The 15,599-nt window shown below is 39.9% G+C and overlaps 1 protein-coding gene across 5 annotated transcripts in view; it reads right to left on the minus strand.

The window, feature by feature from the left end:
• Positions 1-15,599, minus strand: part of LOC134824272 (protein sprint-like) — a 90,101-nt gene that overhangs the window by 24,597 nt on the left and 49,905 nt on the right. For 3 of the 5 annotated variants that reach the window (XM_063836070.1, XM_063836069.1, XM_063836066.1), the window contains 4 exons: positions 4,277-4,316; positions 3,424-3,797; positions 1,771-1,881; positions 1,478-1,565 (listed from right to left, as the gene is read on the minus strand). In XM_063836070.1, the coding sequence (XP_063692140.1) occupies positions 1,478-1,565; positions 1,771-1,881; positions 3,424-3,797; positions 4,277-4,316 (613 nt within the window). Of the gene's footprint in view, positions 1-1,477; positions 1,566-1,770; positions 1,882-3,423; positions 3,798-4,276; positions 4,317-4,573; positions 4,648-5,662; positions 5,744-15,599 lie in introns of those variants that run through there. The other 2 variants (XM_063836072.1, XM_063836071.1) reach the window with 2 other exon arrangements.

Here is a 15,599-nt window from a genome sequence, read left to right on the forward strand (position 1 = left end):
TTAACCGTGTAAATACATAACAAATTAAGCATAAAGTATACCGCAAAAAGTGGAGCACCACGTATAAATGCGTGCTCTGATTACTGATATACATAATATATATATAATATAAATTAAGTTAAACCCTCCAAGACATGTAACAAGGCTTCTCAGGTTACGCAGTTGACCTGCTTGGTAAAAACTTATTAAAACTTTAACAGAAATCAGCAACCTGGGCTGAACTAAATGCGTGATTAATTCTTATAGATAATTCATTCAATATTACAACAAAAACATGTCGGCATAATTTAAGGAACACTGAGATTTTAACAACATTGCTTCAGTAAGGTGACGACTAAGTTTTTCAAGTGCGCGCCCTGACATAACCAATAAATAGCCGAGTTACTTGAGACAGTAGCTAAACGCACCACTACCATGGCTTCACACTTATTTCTACTGACGCCAGAAGTAATGAAGTGATAACAGGGTGACTAGAATACCCCTGTTGCCATGGCTACAACCTTGGTTACTATGGTAACAAGCCTGGTTAGTGTGGTACCCGGCGGCTATTATTGGTAGACACTAGTCTATCACCTAATAACTGATGGCATTAGGGCGCAAAGTGTTGAAATGGGGTGAGAACCCTAGTTAAAATATCTCGGAACGGTTGGACAGACATGAACAGGATTGTTAACTTGGTGACAAAACGAGATTGCTGCAGAATATTGGGGATTACGGGCCAACACCTAACATCCACCGGCCGCCCTAAAGTTTTAAACTATTGTACGTTATTATTACAACCTACAACAAAATAGTTTAATTAAAGTGTTAGAACAAAATTAGATAATCTGTAAAGGATCACTGACTCGCTTACAAGTGACACTCACTAACAACAGTGATACGAGGCCGTATAAAAAAGTACAACTCTCATAAATCGAGCTTACAGACGCGGATCTTAGAACAATTAAGGAATCTGCGACTGCAGCGAGCTGTAAGATACAAGAACATCAGTTACAGAGAGCACTAAGATACGAGGAATACCACTGCAAGAAGAACTACCGCTACAAGTACTAAAATACGACAGGACACAGGGGGGTTGTGAAGAATTACTTAACAAGAAACCTTGGAATTGTGCCAAATTTCAATTAAATTTATGGGTTAGGTCTGCTGCGGAGCGTCAGTTTGACGAATGAGCTTTTTAAAGGTTAATAATAGATTTAATAAGTGCTATTTTACTTTTTAAGAATAGACAGTGTTGAATGTTGACTTTATTGAATGTGTAATAAATTTATAACTGAAAATAAAAGGTGAGCTGAAGTGAAACCGATATTCATTGTGGTTTAAAAATTGAACTTTTTAAAACTCAACAATGAGATCAGATTTAAAGCGTGAAAAATAACTCAACAAACGTTTAAAAAAATTAAAATATAAGTTAAAAATGTAACTTTCGACTAAATCAAGTTTAAATAAAACTGAAATAATTTGTCAAATAACTTACGTTGCCGAATAGGTCCGACTGTTAGCGAAGAAAGCCAGAAGCTTTACAAAACTGGGAAACTTGGCGCTTGAGTTCTCCATCTGTAACACTGAAGGAAGGAGATTTTAATAGATTTATGAAAGTGAAAGTGAAAGTGAAAATTATCAGTGTCGTGAGAATATCGTATTAGAAATAAACAAACTGAGCACTGCTAAGAGCACTCAAAAAAGGTAAACTTTATTATTGAATATAAAACTAACTGAAAGTCTAATTACCCGTCAGGCCGTCATTGTGAAAGTGAAAGTGAAACTAACCGTTATTGTGATCATGTACAAGATAGTGTTCCACACAGGGGGCTGTGTAACTAATGTGAACACTCAGTGCGTAGTGGTCCAGCTTGCTGCTGCCTCTGATGTAAAACGTTCCTGAAAAGAGAAAGTGTTAAGATGTTGGGTCAAAAGCGGAAGCAAAACCAGATTTAGAAAAACTTAGAACCTATACCGCATGAGGACCCACCCTAAAATTTAGACTTCTAGTCGCTCTGCAGGCCCTGTTAAAGTGTCAAGGTAATTTACTAACTGACAGTGAAACAGGAAATAAATTGCCAAGATTTCAACACATACGTCAAATACTGATAACTTTATTGAGTCTGTACCTTGAGTAGTGAGTACCCTTGCAGTTTGCATCATTGCACAATCTTAAAATTATTTCCCAGAATTCAGTGCTACTGTCAAAGACACCGCCAAGAAAGAAAGCTTCTAGTCTCTAAGTCTAAATCCATATTAAGTGTCACGGTTATCAATAAACTGACACGGAAAATGAATTGCCAAGATTATCACATTGACGTCAATTACGGGTAACACCATATCTTGAGTACCCCTTGCATCATTGCACAATCTTTGACCATCAAATTATTTCCCAGAATTCATTTTACTGATGGAGAGACCGTCAAATAATGTAAGCCCTTAATCTCTAGGTCCTGTTCAAGTGTCTAACTTATCAGCTGACAAAGGAAATGAATTGCATTGACGTGCATTACTGATAACACCATATCTTAAGTACCTTTTGCATCATAACGGAACCGAGAATTACATAATCTACAGTTGAGTCGTATATATAGTATATATAGTACTATATATAGTATTTGAAACCCAGATTAAGATTATTATTTCTCTGCATTCACATATTTTAATCTACGTGATGCCTAATCTGCAAACACTGTCTAGTTTAGTTTAGAGTTAACAATTGAGCATAATAACAGAATCATGAACCATTAAATTATTAAATTATTTCTCACATTTCACTAATTTTAATCTTACTTATTTCCAATCTTCTAATGTCTAGTTTTGCTCAGTCTAACTTTTTAAGTTGGGTTTTAACAAATAAGTTTACAAAGGAGTCGCCTAAACCTCCCACACATGTTGTGAATCATAACATGGAAATTACGTACACTTCTTCTAGGGCAAAGGTGATAATTTGAGCACATCAAAGGGGCATTCCTACAAATTAAACTACGCCAGATATGATGCAAGTCTGTACCAGTGAACTCTTGATTTCTTGATAAACGAGCAGGTTGAGCGAGCAAGCTCTGATCAATGTGATAATTTGGACAAATCTCCGAGAAATTATCCTAAATTATCGCACTTTCGTCATATCTTGTTATGGACTTGCAATTATCGTATGTGCTCCTTCATAAACAAAGCTACGTCATGTTAAATATTAAATGTTATCAGTCTCATCTTAATTGTTCTAGACTAATTTCTAAATCACGAGAAGACAATAATCAAAGTTAACAGTACAAAAAGATGTTAAACCAGATAAAGTGCCAAATTCTAACATATTCTTATTGGCAAACCCTACTTATTGGCACACAGTGGAGACTGTGTTACCCATGGTTTATTGTTTTATTAAAAAAAATACATTACAAAGGTTCTACTAAAAAACAGAGAGATCTAGCTCCGACTCACCAATAGGTTGCTTGACGAGAAGTTCCTCTGCATGTTCTCTACTCAGATCAGTCTGGTACCACACGTGGAAAGAGGTCTGCAGTTCCAGCTCCAACCCTTCACTCTGCTGAGCCGCGCAGCACGTGCTTGTCTGTTTAACATCTTCAGTCTCACACGTGACTTCATCTGCCTTACACGTGACATTATCAGTAACACACGTGACGTCATCACACGTGACATCATCATCCAAATTACTGACGTCATCACGTGACGTGTTGTCCTCAGTTGTTTGACTGGTTGTGTCAGGAGAGTGGTTCTCTTTGGGTAGTTGGGAGGGGTGGTCGGGTTTAGAGGTAGGTTTAGAGGGAGACGTAGAGTCCGTCATGAAATCCAGCCTGTGGTTATATCGTGGTTATGATAATGATAATAATAGTTTAATATTTATTTGTATTCGTATATGGTTGTTATTAACGTTAGAAAACCAAATGACGTACAATTCTTAGAAGGAGACTTAAAATTCTAAAAATATTCTTGAAGAGGCTTCTATAGACAAGTACAGACTGATAATTATATGTAACTGTTTAAGGAGAAAACAAACGTCTGACGTAAATGCAACTGCAAATACAGTGCAAATACAGTGCAAATACAGTGCAAATACAGTGCAAATACAGTGCAAATACAGTGCAAATAGAGCGTTGGTGGTTTGGGATACTTCTAACACCTCCGCAGAAATTTCTACCTCGTTTCAATCAAATTTCAAAGTCATTACTAGCGACGTTCACAAGTGAAGCCACTACCGTTAGATACCAGAACATGAAAATTCATTTATGTAATTAAAAAACCATGGGAAAATATATCCTTGTGTTTAACTCACGGAGAAAGAGGCTCGTCGTCAGATAGCCCACTGCCACTTTCTGAAAAGTGGAGAGTGTTAATCACTGCAGTTATAGGTGCGATCATTTTAAAAGTTAGAATAATATTTATGCAATTCATTTTATTTTGTAAAAACTATGGTTATTCAAGAATACCTAACTATTGATTACATTAGACTGGGAAACAAGAGACGTGTAAAATAGCAGCATTTATAACAGACGGTGTGTAATACAGTGTATGTGCCAGCAAATAGAGGGACATAATATATTCTGAAGCTAGTTCAAACTTGGGCACTTACGCGAAGGAAAAGAAATAAAGAAACGGAAGGGGGGTTCTGGAAACATATTGATACGAAAATTTATTATTTCAAAAATTTTCAAAGAAAGAAACAGAGCAACGTAACCTGGCAACCAAGTTCCTCTTATCAATTAAAAAGGGGGAAGAAAACAATGCCATAACTCTTGATGACCGAGTTTGCCCTATTTTTGGATACTGTATCTAATTTCGTCATGTCTTGACCAGTTCCTCAAATAAACTCATTAGCAGACTCGAACTAGTACAGAACCCAATGTTGTCATGACGTTTTTATCAGGTCATGACGTCACGGTGACCAAAAAGAGACGGTCTGGCTGAACCATGGCGGATACAAGGGAATATAAGTACCGTTAGGGACCGATAAAGGGGGATATTACATTATGTTATCAGGATAATTTGATATTTTTAGTACTGTTAAGTTGAGTAGTACTGCGGGTCACGGATGACGGAGTCTTGTTATTGATTTAAAGACACTAACTTGTCCACTTGGCACAATCTCATCACATCATCTGAACAGTAAACAGCTATATAACCATCTCATATGCAGAGAGATGAATAACAGTGTGATGACGCAATGTAAGGGAACTAATCATGACCGTGACAAGCAACTTTAGGATAAACTATTTAACTGTGTTTGTTTTTTGTAGGCAATTTGACGCCTCCATAAAAATATACTGTAATAATGTGTTTAGTGGTGGGACTGTGACGTGACGTTACATCGTCACGTAACGTTATACAATATACAGTCACGTGACGTAACGTTATACAGCGATAACTCTGATCCTTATTACTTTAATAGAGATTCATTATTCGTGTATATTAAAGTTTTGCACTATAATATGTAAGCGGGTATCTCATGACTACTTTCTGTCTCAGATTCCTCAGAATGACTGTTTAAAACAGGAAAAGATAGCGGCGCCGACTCGACGACTCGAGGCAGCGTCTTGGGGACGTTCAGAGACGACGCCAGGCCGCAGAATGTTAAGGACGGAGACTAAGGGAGGGGAGGGGCGGGGCCGTCTCACAAGGGGACCTTTGGTTAAACACAAGCAGAATCGTAGGGGCCTCTTACCTTGACAAGACTTGTGATAGCTGTAGAAGAGGGCGTGGTCTATCAACTTATCACACTAATGAATAATCAAGCTAAACACACTAAAAACAGCACAAGAACGAGAATAATAACATGTACTCCTCCTCTCTCTCTACTTCTCATTTCTCACTGAACGCTGTACTTGTGGACGCTAAATCTAAATATAGTAAAGCTGGGAGTGTGTCATAGATATGTTAATTAATCTATACTCGATTATCGGGTATTACCTAATTATTATTACATTGCACGGCTGTGTGAGCACTATAAACTTGGGTAACGTAAGGGTTTATTTTCAGTGGTCAAGTGGTTGCACCCATGTTTTTTTCAGGCACGTGACAGGAATTAACCAATCAGCTTTCACTATCGACCAGAGTCCTAGTCACGTGTCAAAACAGATTTATATACTTAGTTTACGTCAGTGTTTATTTTCGGTACCGAGATGCCTGCGGAGGTAGGAGAAATGCCTGCGGAGGTGGCACCCATTGTTACCCAACGGTTAATGGATACTAAAGTAAATCTGTGCGTGACACAAGCTTCTTAAATAGCTGACACAGTTTTCCGAGCGTTACTTACTTATGTTACTTATGTGATGCTTTAGCTGCGCTGCAGCAGGGCCATCAACTGAAATGACCACCCTTATGCTTTACTTCGGACAACCATGGCTTTATAGTCACGGCATGTAACCGGCACTTACAGGAAACCGAAGGATCAAGTCTAACGCCAGCGACGGTTAAGGTATTATACCACACTTTCTTCGCCCGAAGCTTCGCTGTATTGATCATGTACAGCTCCTCATTTAACCCTCACACACGATTTCTCGAGCATTCGGCTGAGTAGACCGGGGGGCTGCATAGGTCCAACGGTACCCTTAGCAGAGCGTCAACGACGCTCACCCCATGGCTAGCGGCACAGACGGGAATCGAATCTGGGACCCTGTGAATGCGAGGCATTTCACAAGCAAGCTGACTAACGAACTGCGCCACATAGCCACAGCGTATCGAATATCTGACAAATTGTTGCAAAATGTTGCACCGTTGTGATCACGTGACGTTGTGATCACGTGACGTTGTGATCACGTGACGTTGTGATCACGTGACGTTGTGATCACGTGACGTTGTGATCACGTGATATTGCATGCTTATAACAGAGGCTCTTGAGGGACTATTAGTGTTCAGTGTTAACCAAGTGTTGTAAACATTGCAGAACACCGCAAAGGAAACCAGAGTCTATTTATTAAGTAGAATTACCTCTGGTATTTCACATGTAAAACTGTTTTCCAGATCTTGATATTCCCACCCTTGGACACTTTGTAAAAACTAGCAGGAACCCGTCAAACCTTTAAGACTGGTGTCAAGGCTCTTTGGTGGCCGGATCAGTTTCCTACCCTAAAGTCTCCCAGTAAAATATAATATTTACCTATTAATTTCGCGTTTTTGACACCACTTGGGGGTCCAAAATTTGGGTACTAAAATTATTATTCCTTGGCCGATTTTCGATTTTTTCATGCTGATTTGAAGGCCATTAAAGCATTTGAATCAGTTAAAAAAGTTTCAGTTTTATATCTTGTACGGTTTTTGCGGAAACCCGTGTTAAAGTTGATGCCGTGGTGTCAGTAAAATGGTGCGGATAAATAAATATATATATATATATATATCGTCTCGCTTTATATATAGTAAGATGTGTAAAGTCTCACTTATCTATCTACGCAACATTGTGAGTATTACAGTAGACCACGAAGTGCTGGTTCCTAGTTGGTACCACAGCTATTTCATATTAACAGATAGGATGGTATTACAGTAGACCACGAAGTGCTGGTTCCTAGTTGGTACCACAGCTATTTCATATTAACAGATAGGATGGTATTACAGTAGACCACGAAGTGCTGGTTCCTAGTTGGTACCACAGCTATTTCATATTAACAGATAGGATGGTATTACAGTAGACCACGAAGTGCTGGTTCCTAGTTGGTACCACAGCTATTTCATATTAACAGATAGGATGGTATTACAGTAGACCACGAAGTGCTGGTTCCTAGTTGGTACCACAGCTATTTCATATTAACAGATAGGATGGTATTACAGTAGACCACGAAGTGCTGGTTCCTAGTTGGTACCACAGCTATTTCATATTAACAGATAGGATGGTATTACAGTAGACCACGAAGTGCTGGTTCCTAGTTGGTACCACAGCTATTTCATATTAACAGATAGGATGGTATTACAGTAGACCACGAAGTGCTGGTTCCTAGTTGGTACCACAGCTATTTCATATTAACAGATAGGATGGTATTACAGTAGACCACGAAGTGCTGGTTCCTAGTTGGTACCACAGCTATTTCATATTAACAGATAGGATGGTATTACAGTAGACCACGAAGTGCTGGTTCCTAGTTGGTACCACAGCTATTTCATATTAACAGATAGGATGGTATTACAGTAGACCACGAAGTGCTGGTTCCTAGTTGGTACCACAGCTATTTCATATTAACAGATAGGATGGTATTACAGTAGACCACGAAGTGCTGGTTCCTAGTTGGTACCACAGCTATTTCATATTAACAGATAGGATGGTATTACAGTAGACCACGAAGTGCTGGTTCCTAGTTGGTACCACAGCTACTTCATATTAACAGATAGGATGGTATTACAGTAGACCACGAAGTGCTGGTTCCTAGTTGGTACCACAGCTATTTCATATTAACAGATAGGATGGTATTACAGTAGACCACGAAGTGCTGGTTCCTAGTTGGTACCACAGCTATTTCATATTAACAGATAGGATGGTATTACAGTAGACCACGAAGTGCTGGTTCCTAGTTGGTACCACAGCTATTTCATATTAACAGATAGGATGGTATTACAGTAGACCACGAAGTGCTGGTTCCTAGTTGGTACCACAGCTATTTCATATTAACAGATAGGATGGTATTACAGTAGACCACGAAGTGCTGGTTCCTAGTTGGTACCACAGCTATTTCATATTAACAGATAGGATGGTATTACAGTAGACCACGAAGTGCTGGTTCCTAGTTGGTACCACAGCTATTTCATATTAACAGATAGGATGGTATTACAGTAGACCACGAAGTGCTGGTTCCTAGTTGGTACCACAGCTATTTCATATTAACAGATAGGATGGTATTACAGTAGACCACGAAGTGCTGGTTCCTAGTTGGTACCACAGCTATTTCATATTAACAGATAGGATGGTATTACAGTAGACCACGAAGTGCTGGTTCCTAGTTGGTACCACAGCTATTTCATATTAACAGATAGGATGGTATTACAGTAGACCACGAAGTGCTGGTTCCTAGTTGGTACCACAGCTATTTCATATTAACAGATAGGATGGTATTACAGTAGACCACGAAGTGCTGGTTCCTAGTTGGTACCACAGCTATTTCATATTAACAGATAGGATGGTATTACAGTAGACCACGAAGTGCTGGTTCCTAGTTGGTACCACAGCTATTTCATATTAACAGATAGGATGGTATTACAGTAGACCACGAAGTGCTGGTTCCTAGTTGGTACCACAGCTATTTCATATTAACAGATAGGATGGTATTACAGTAGACCACGAAGTGCTGGTTCCTAGTTGGTACCACAGCTATTTCATATTAACAGATAGGATGGTATTACAGTAGACCACGAAGTGCTGGTTCCTAGTTGGTACCACAGCTATTTCATATTAACAGATAGGATGGTATTACAGTAGACCACGAAGTGCTGGTTCCTAGTTGGTACCACAGCTATTTCATATTAACAGATAGGATGGTATTACAGTAGACCACGAAGTGCTGGTTCCTAGTTGGTACCACAGCTATTTCATATTAACAGATAGGATGGTATTACAGTAGACCACGAAGTGCTGGTTCCTAGTTGGTACCACAGCTACTTCATATTAACAGATAGGATGGTATTACAGTAGACCACGAAGTGCTGGTTCCTAGTTGGTACCACAGCTATTTCATATTAACAGATAGGATGGTATTACAGTAGACCACGAAGTGCTGGTTCCTAGTTGGTACCACAGCTATTTCATATTAACAGATAGGATGGTATTACAGTAGACCACGAAGTGCTGGTTCCTAGTTGGTACCACAGCTACTTCATATTAACAGATAGGATGGTATTACAGTAGACCACGAAGTGCTGGTTCCTAGTTGGTACCACAGCTATTTCATATTAACAGATAGGATGGTATTACAGTAGACCACGAAGTGCTGGTTCCTAGTTGGTACCACAGCTATTTCATATTAACAGATAGGATGGTATTACAGTAGACCACGAAGTGCTGGTTCCTAGTTGGTACCACAGCTATTTCATATTAACAGATAGGATGGTATTACAGTAGACCACGAAGTGCTGGTTCCTAGTTGGTACCACAGCTATTTCATATTAACAGATAGGATGGTATTACAGTAGACCACGAAGTGCTGGTTCCTAGTTGGTACCACAGCTATTTCATATTAACAGATAGGATGGTATTACAGTAGACCACGAAGTGCTGGTTCCTAGTTGGTACCACAGCTACTTCATATTAACAGATAGGATGGTATTACAGTAGACCACGAAGTGCTGGTTCCTCAGTTGGTACCACAGCTATTTCATAATAACAGATAGGATGGTATTACAGTAGACCACGAAAGTGCTGGTTCCTAGTTGGTACTACAGCTATTTCATATTAACAGATAGGATGGTATTACAGTAGACCACGAAGTGCTGGTTCCTAGTTGGTACCACAGCTATTTCATATTAACAGATAGGATGGTGAGTATTACAGTAGACCACGAAGTGCTGGTTCCTAGTTGGTACCACAGCTATTTCATATTAACAGATAGGATGGTATTACAGTAGACCACGAAGTGCTGGTTCCTAGTTGGTACCACAGCTATTTCATATTAACAGATAGGATGGTTTTTTCAGTGACCACAAAGTGCGGGTTTCCCTAGTTTGGTCCCAAAGCTTTTCATTTTTAACGTTTGGGGAGGGTTTATTACAGTAGCCCCAGGGAAGTGTTTGGTTCCTAGCTGTTGGTACCAAGTTTATTTCATATTAACAGATAGGTTTGGTATTAAGTAGACCCCCGAAGTGTTTGGTTCCTATTTGGTTTACCACGGGCTATTCTTTTTAAAAACAGATGGGAGGGTATTACAGTAGACCACAAAGTGCTGGTTCCTATTTGGGTACCACAGCTTTTCTTTTTAAAACAGAAGGATGGTTTTTAAAAACCCGGGGGGTTCCTAGTTGGAAACCACAGCATTTAATTTAAACGATGGGGATGGTATTTACAGTAGCCCCCGGAAAGTGCTGGTTCCTATTTGGGTTTACCAAGTTTATTTCATAAAAAACAGTTAGGAGGGTTATTACAGTAGCCCACGAAGTGTTTTTTCCCTAGGGGTTTCCACAGTTTATTTCATTTTAAAACAGATAGGTGGTTTACAGTAGACCGGAATTTCGGGTTCCCAGTTTACCACACCCTCCCTTCTATTTTAAAAAAGGATAGGTGGTTTACAGTGGGGCCCACGAAGTGCGGGTTTTCCTATTTGGGGTACCACGGCTACTTATATTAACAGATAGGATGGTTTTACGTAGCCCACGAAGGCGGGTTTCCTTAGTTGGTACCACGCTTTTTCTTTTTAAACGATAGGATGGTTTTTACAGTAGACCAGGGAAGTGCGGGTTTCCCTGTTGGTCCCAAGTTTTTCATTTTAAAACCCGTAGGATGGTTTTACAGTAGCCAAAAAGTGCTGGTTCCTAGTTGGTCCCACAGTTTTTTTCCCATATTAAAGATAGGATGGTATTAAGAAAGACCACAAGTGTGGTTCCAAATTGGTACCCCCAGTATTTCATATTAACAGAATGGAGGTTTTAAACAGTGCCCACAAATTTGCTGGTTTCCCCTAGTTGGTACCACGGCTTTTCTTATTTAACAGATAGGAGGGGATTACAGTAGCCCCCCCCCAGGGGAAGTGGGGTTTCCTAGTTGGTACCACGGGTTTTTCATATTAACAGTTAGGATGGTAAACAGTAGACCACAAAATTTGCTGGTTCCTTTTTGGGGTCCCCACAGTTTTTTCATTTTAAAACAGATAGGTGGTATTACGTAGACCAGAAGTGCTGGTTCCTATTTGGTACCCAGCTTTTTTTCATTTCGTTTTTTCCCCGTCCCATTTAACAGTTAAAAAGGGTGGTTTTTCAGTGGGCCCCCAGGGGGAAGTGGGGTTTTCCTTTGTTTGGTACCACAGTTTATTTATATTAACGTAGGATGGTATTACAGTAGCCACGAAGTGCTGGTTCCTATTGGTACCACAGTTTCTTAAAATTTTTAAAAACAGTTGGGAAAGGGTATTCCCAGTAGCACGGGGGGCGGGTTTCTAGTTGGAAACCACGGGCATTTTTTCTTTTTCTCCCCCGGTTTTTCCGGGACACGTTAACAAAAAGGGATGGTATTACAGTAGACCAGAAGTGCTGGTTCCTAGTTGGTACCACAGCTATTTCATATTAACAGATAGGATGGTATTACAGTAGACCACGAAGTGCTGGTTCCTAGTTGGTACCACAGCTATTTCATATTAACAGATAGGATGGTATTACAGTAGACCACGAAGTGCTGGTTCCTAGTTGGTACCACAGCTACTTTCATATTAACAGATAGGATGGTATTACAGTAGACCACGAAGTGCTGGTTCCTAGTTGGTACCACAGCTATTTCATATTAACAGATAGGATGGTATTACAGTAGACCACGAAGTGCTGGTTCCTAGTTGGTACCACAGCTATTTCATATTAACAGATAGGATGGTATTACAGTAGACCACGAAGTGCTGGTTCCTAGTTGGTACCACAGCTATTTCATATTAACAGATAGGATGGTATTACAGTAGACCACGAAGTGCTGGTTCCTAGTTGGTACCACAGCTATTTCATATTAACAGATAGGATGGTATTACAGTAGACCACGAAGTGCTGGTTCCTAGTTGGTACCACAGCTATTTCATATTAACAGATAGGATGGTATTACAGTAGACCACGAAGTGCTGGTTCCTAGTTGGTACCACAGCTATTTCATATTAACAGATAGGATGGTATTACAGTAGACCACGAAGTGCTGGTTCCTAGTTGGTACCACAGCTATTTCATATTAACAGATAGGATGGTATTACAGTAGACCACGAAGTGCTGGTTCCTAGTTGGTACCACAGCTATTTCATATTAACAGATAGGATGGTATTACAGTAGACCACGAAGTGCTGGTTCCTAGTTGGTACCACAGCTATTTCATATTAACAGATAGGATGGTATTACAGTAGACCACGAAGTGCTGGTTCCTAGTTGGTACCACAGCTATTTCATATTAACAGATAGGATGGTATTACAGTAGACCACGAAGTGCTGGTTCCTAGTTGGTACCACAGCTATTTCATATTAACAGATAGGATGGTATTACAGTAGACCACGAAGTGCTGGTTCCTAGTTGGTACCACAGCTATTTCATATTAACAGATAGGATGGTATTACAGTAGACCACGAAGTGCTGGTTCCTAGTTGGTACCACAGCTATTTCATATTAACAGATAGGATGGTATTACAGTAGACCACGAAGTGCTGGTTCCTAGTTGGTACCACAGCTATTTCATATTAACAGATAGGATGGTATTACAGTAGACCACGAAGTGCTGGTTCCTAGTTGGTACCACAGCTATTTCATATTAACAGATAGGATGGTATTACAGTAGACCACGAAGTGCTGGTTCCTAGTTGGTACCACAGCTACTTCATATCAACAGATAGGATGGTATTACAGTAGACCACGAAGTGCTGGTTCTAGTTGGTACCACAGCTATTTTATATTAACAGATAGGATGGTATTACAGTAGACCACGAAGTGCTGGTTTTGGTTTTGGAAACCACGCTATTTCATATTAAAAAGATAGGAGGGGAAATTACAGTAGACCAGGGAAGTGCGGGGTCCTGGGTTGGTACCACAGCTTTTCATTTTAAACAGTAGGATGGTATTACAGTTGCCCACAAAGTGCGGGTTTTTCCCTTTTTGGTTTCCACAGTATTTCCCCTTTAAAAGTTTAGGATGGTTTTTACAGTGGGACCCGAAGGGCGGGGTTCCCTGGGTTGGTAAAAGGATTTTTTATTAACGTTAGGATGGTTTACTGTAGACCACAAGTGCTGGTTTCCCTTTTGGTTCCACCCCTATTTCTTTTAAACGATAGGATGGTTTTACAGTGGGACCACAAAGTGCGGGTTTCCCTAGTTGGTACCAATTTTATATTACCAAAATAGGAGGTTTATTGTAGCCCACGAAGGGGCGGGTTTCCATTTTGGGTTTAACCCACAGCTATTTTTTTAAGATGGGGATGGTTTTCAGTAGACCACAAGTGCGGGGTTTAGTTGGTCCACAGCTTTTTTCTTTAACAGATAGGGGGTTTTTACAGAGACCCGAAGTGGGGCCGGGGACCCTGGTTTTCCCAAAGGCGGGTTTGGGTTCCACGCTTTTTTCATATTAAGATAGGTTTTGGTTTTACAGTAGACCACGAAGTGGGGTTTTCCTGGTTGGTACCACAGTATTTCCCTTATTAAAGATAGGAGGGTTTTATTACAGTAGACCAAAAAAGTGTGGTTCCTGTTGGTACCCGGGTATTTTTATTAACAGATAGGATGGTTTTACATTTAGACCCAAAGTGTTTTCCAGTTGGACCACAGCATTTAAATTTTAACAGATAGGATGGTATTAAAGTCCAGACATTCCTTTTTCCCCACAAAAAACTGTTTTGTGCCTGGTTTCCTTTTTGGGGTTACACAGCTATTTCTTTTAACAGATAGGATGGTTTTTCAGTAGGTCCACAAGTGTTTTCTATTTGGTCCACAGCTTTTTCCCTTTTAACGTTTAAGGATGGTATTACAGGGGGACCCGAAGTGCGGGGCCCTAGTTGGGGTCCCAAACCGTATTTTCTTTTAACAGATAGGATGGTTTTACAGTAGTCACAAAGTGCTGGTTCCCGGTTGGGGTTCCCAAAAGCTACTTCATATTAAAGTTTGGAGGGAAATTACAGTAGACCCCGAAGTGTGGTTCCCTAGTTGGTCCCACAGCTATTTTCATTTTAACAGATAGGATGGTATTCCCATTTTAGACCACAAGTGCGGGTTTCCCTTGGTTGGGTCCCCACACCCTTTTTCATATTAACAAAAATTTTAGAGAAAAATGGGCTTTTTTTTAAAAGAAACACGGGGTGGTTTGGGCCCCTTGGGGCGTTGGTACCCAGCCCCTTTTAAATTTAAACAGATAGGATGGTTTTTACAGTAGACCACGAAGTGCGGGGTTTCCTAGTTGGAAACCACGTATTTCATATTAACGATGGGGTTGGTTTTTAAGTAGAAAACGAAAGTGCGGGGTTTCCTATTTTGGTACCACAGCTATTTCATTTTTAACAGATAGGAGGGTTTATTACAGTTGCCCAGGGAAGTGCTGGTTCCTAGTTGGTCCCAACAGCTTTTTCATTTTAAAAAGATAGGTTGGTTTTTACAGTAGACCACAAATTGCTGGTTCCTATTTGGTTTTCAAGCTACCTTCTTATTAACAGTAGGAGGGTTTATTACCGTTGACCACGAAGGCTGGTTCCTGTTGGTACCACACCCTATTTAAATAAAAACAGATAGGAGGGTTATTCGAAAACCACGAATTTTGTGGTTCCTATTTGGTTTCCCACAGTTTACTTTTATTAACAGTTTGGATGGTATTACATTTAAAACCCCAAAGGCGGGTTTTCCTAGTTGGTACAAAAGCTACTTAAATTTAAAAAGATAGGTTGGGTATTACGGGTTAGACCACGGGGGGGGAAAATTTTTATTTTTTTTTTTGCGGGTTTCCCCCCTTAATTTGGGTACCCCCGTACTTTTATTAA

Source organism: Bolinopsis microptera, chromosome 12 (genome assembly GCF_026151205.1).
Source record: "Bolinopsis microptera isolate Bmic1 chromosome 12, MBARI_Bmic_1.0, whole genome shotgun sequence".
NCBI lineage: Eukaryota > Metazoa > Ctenophora > Tentaculata > Lobata > Bolinopsidae > Bolinopsis > Bolinopsis microptera.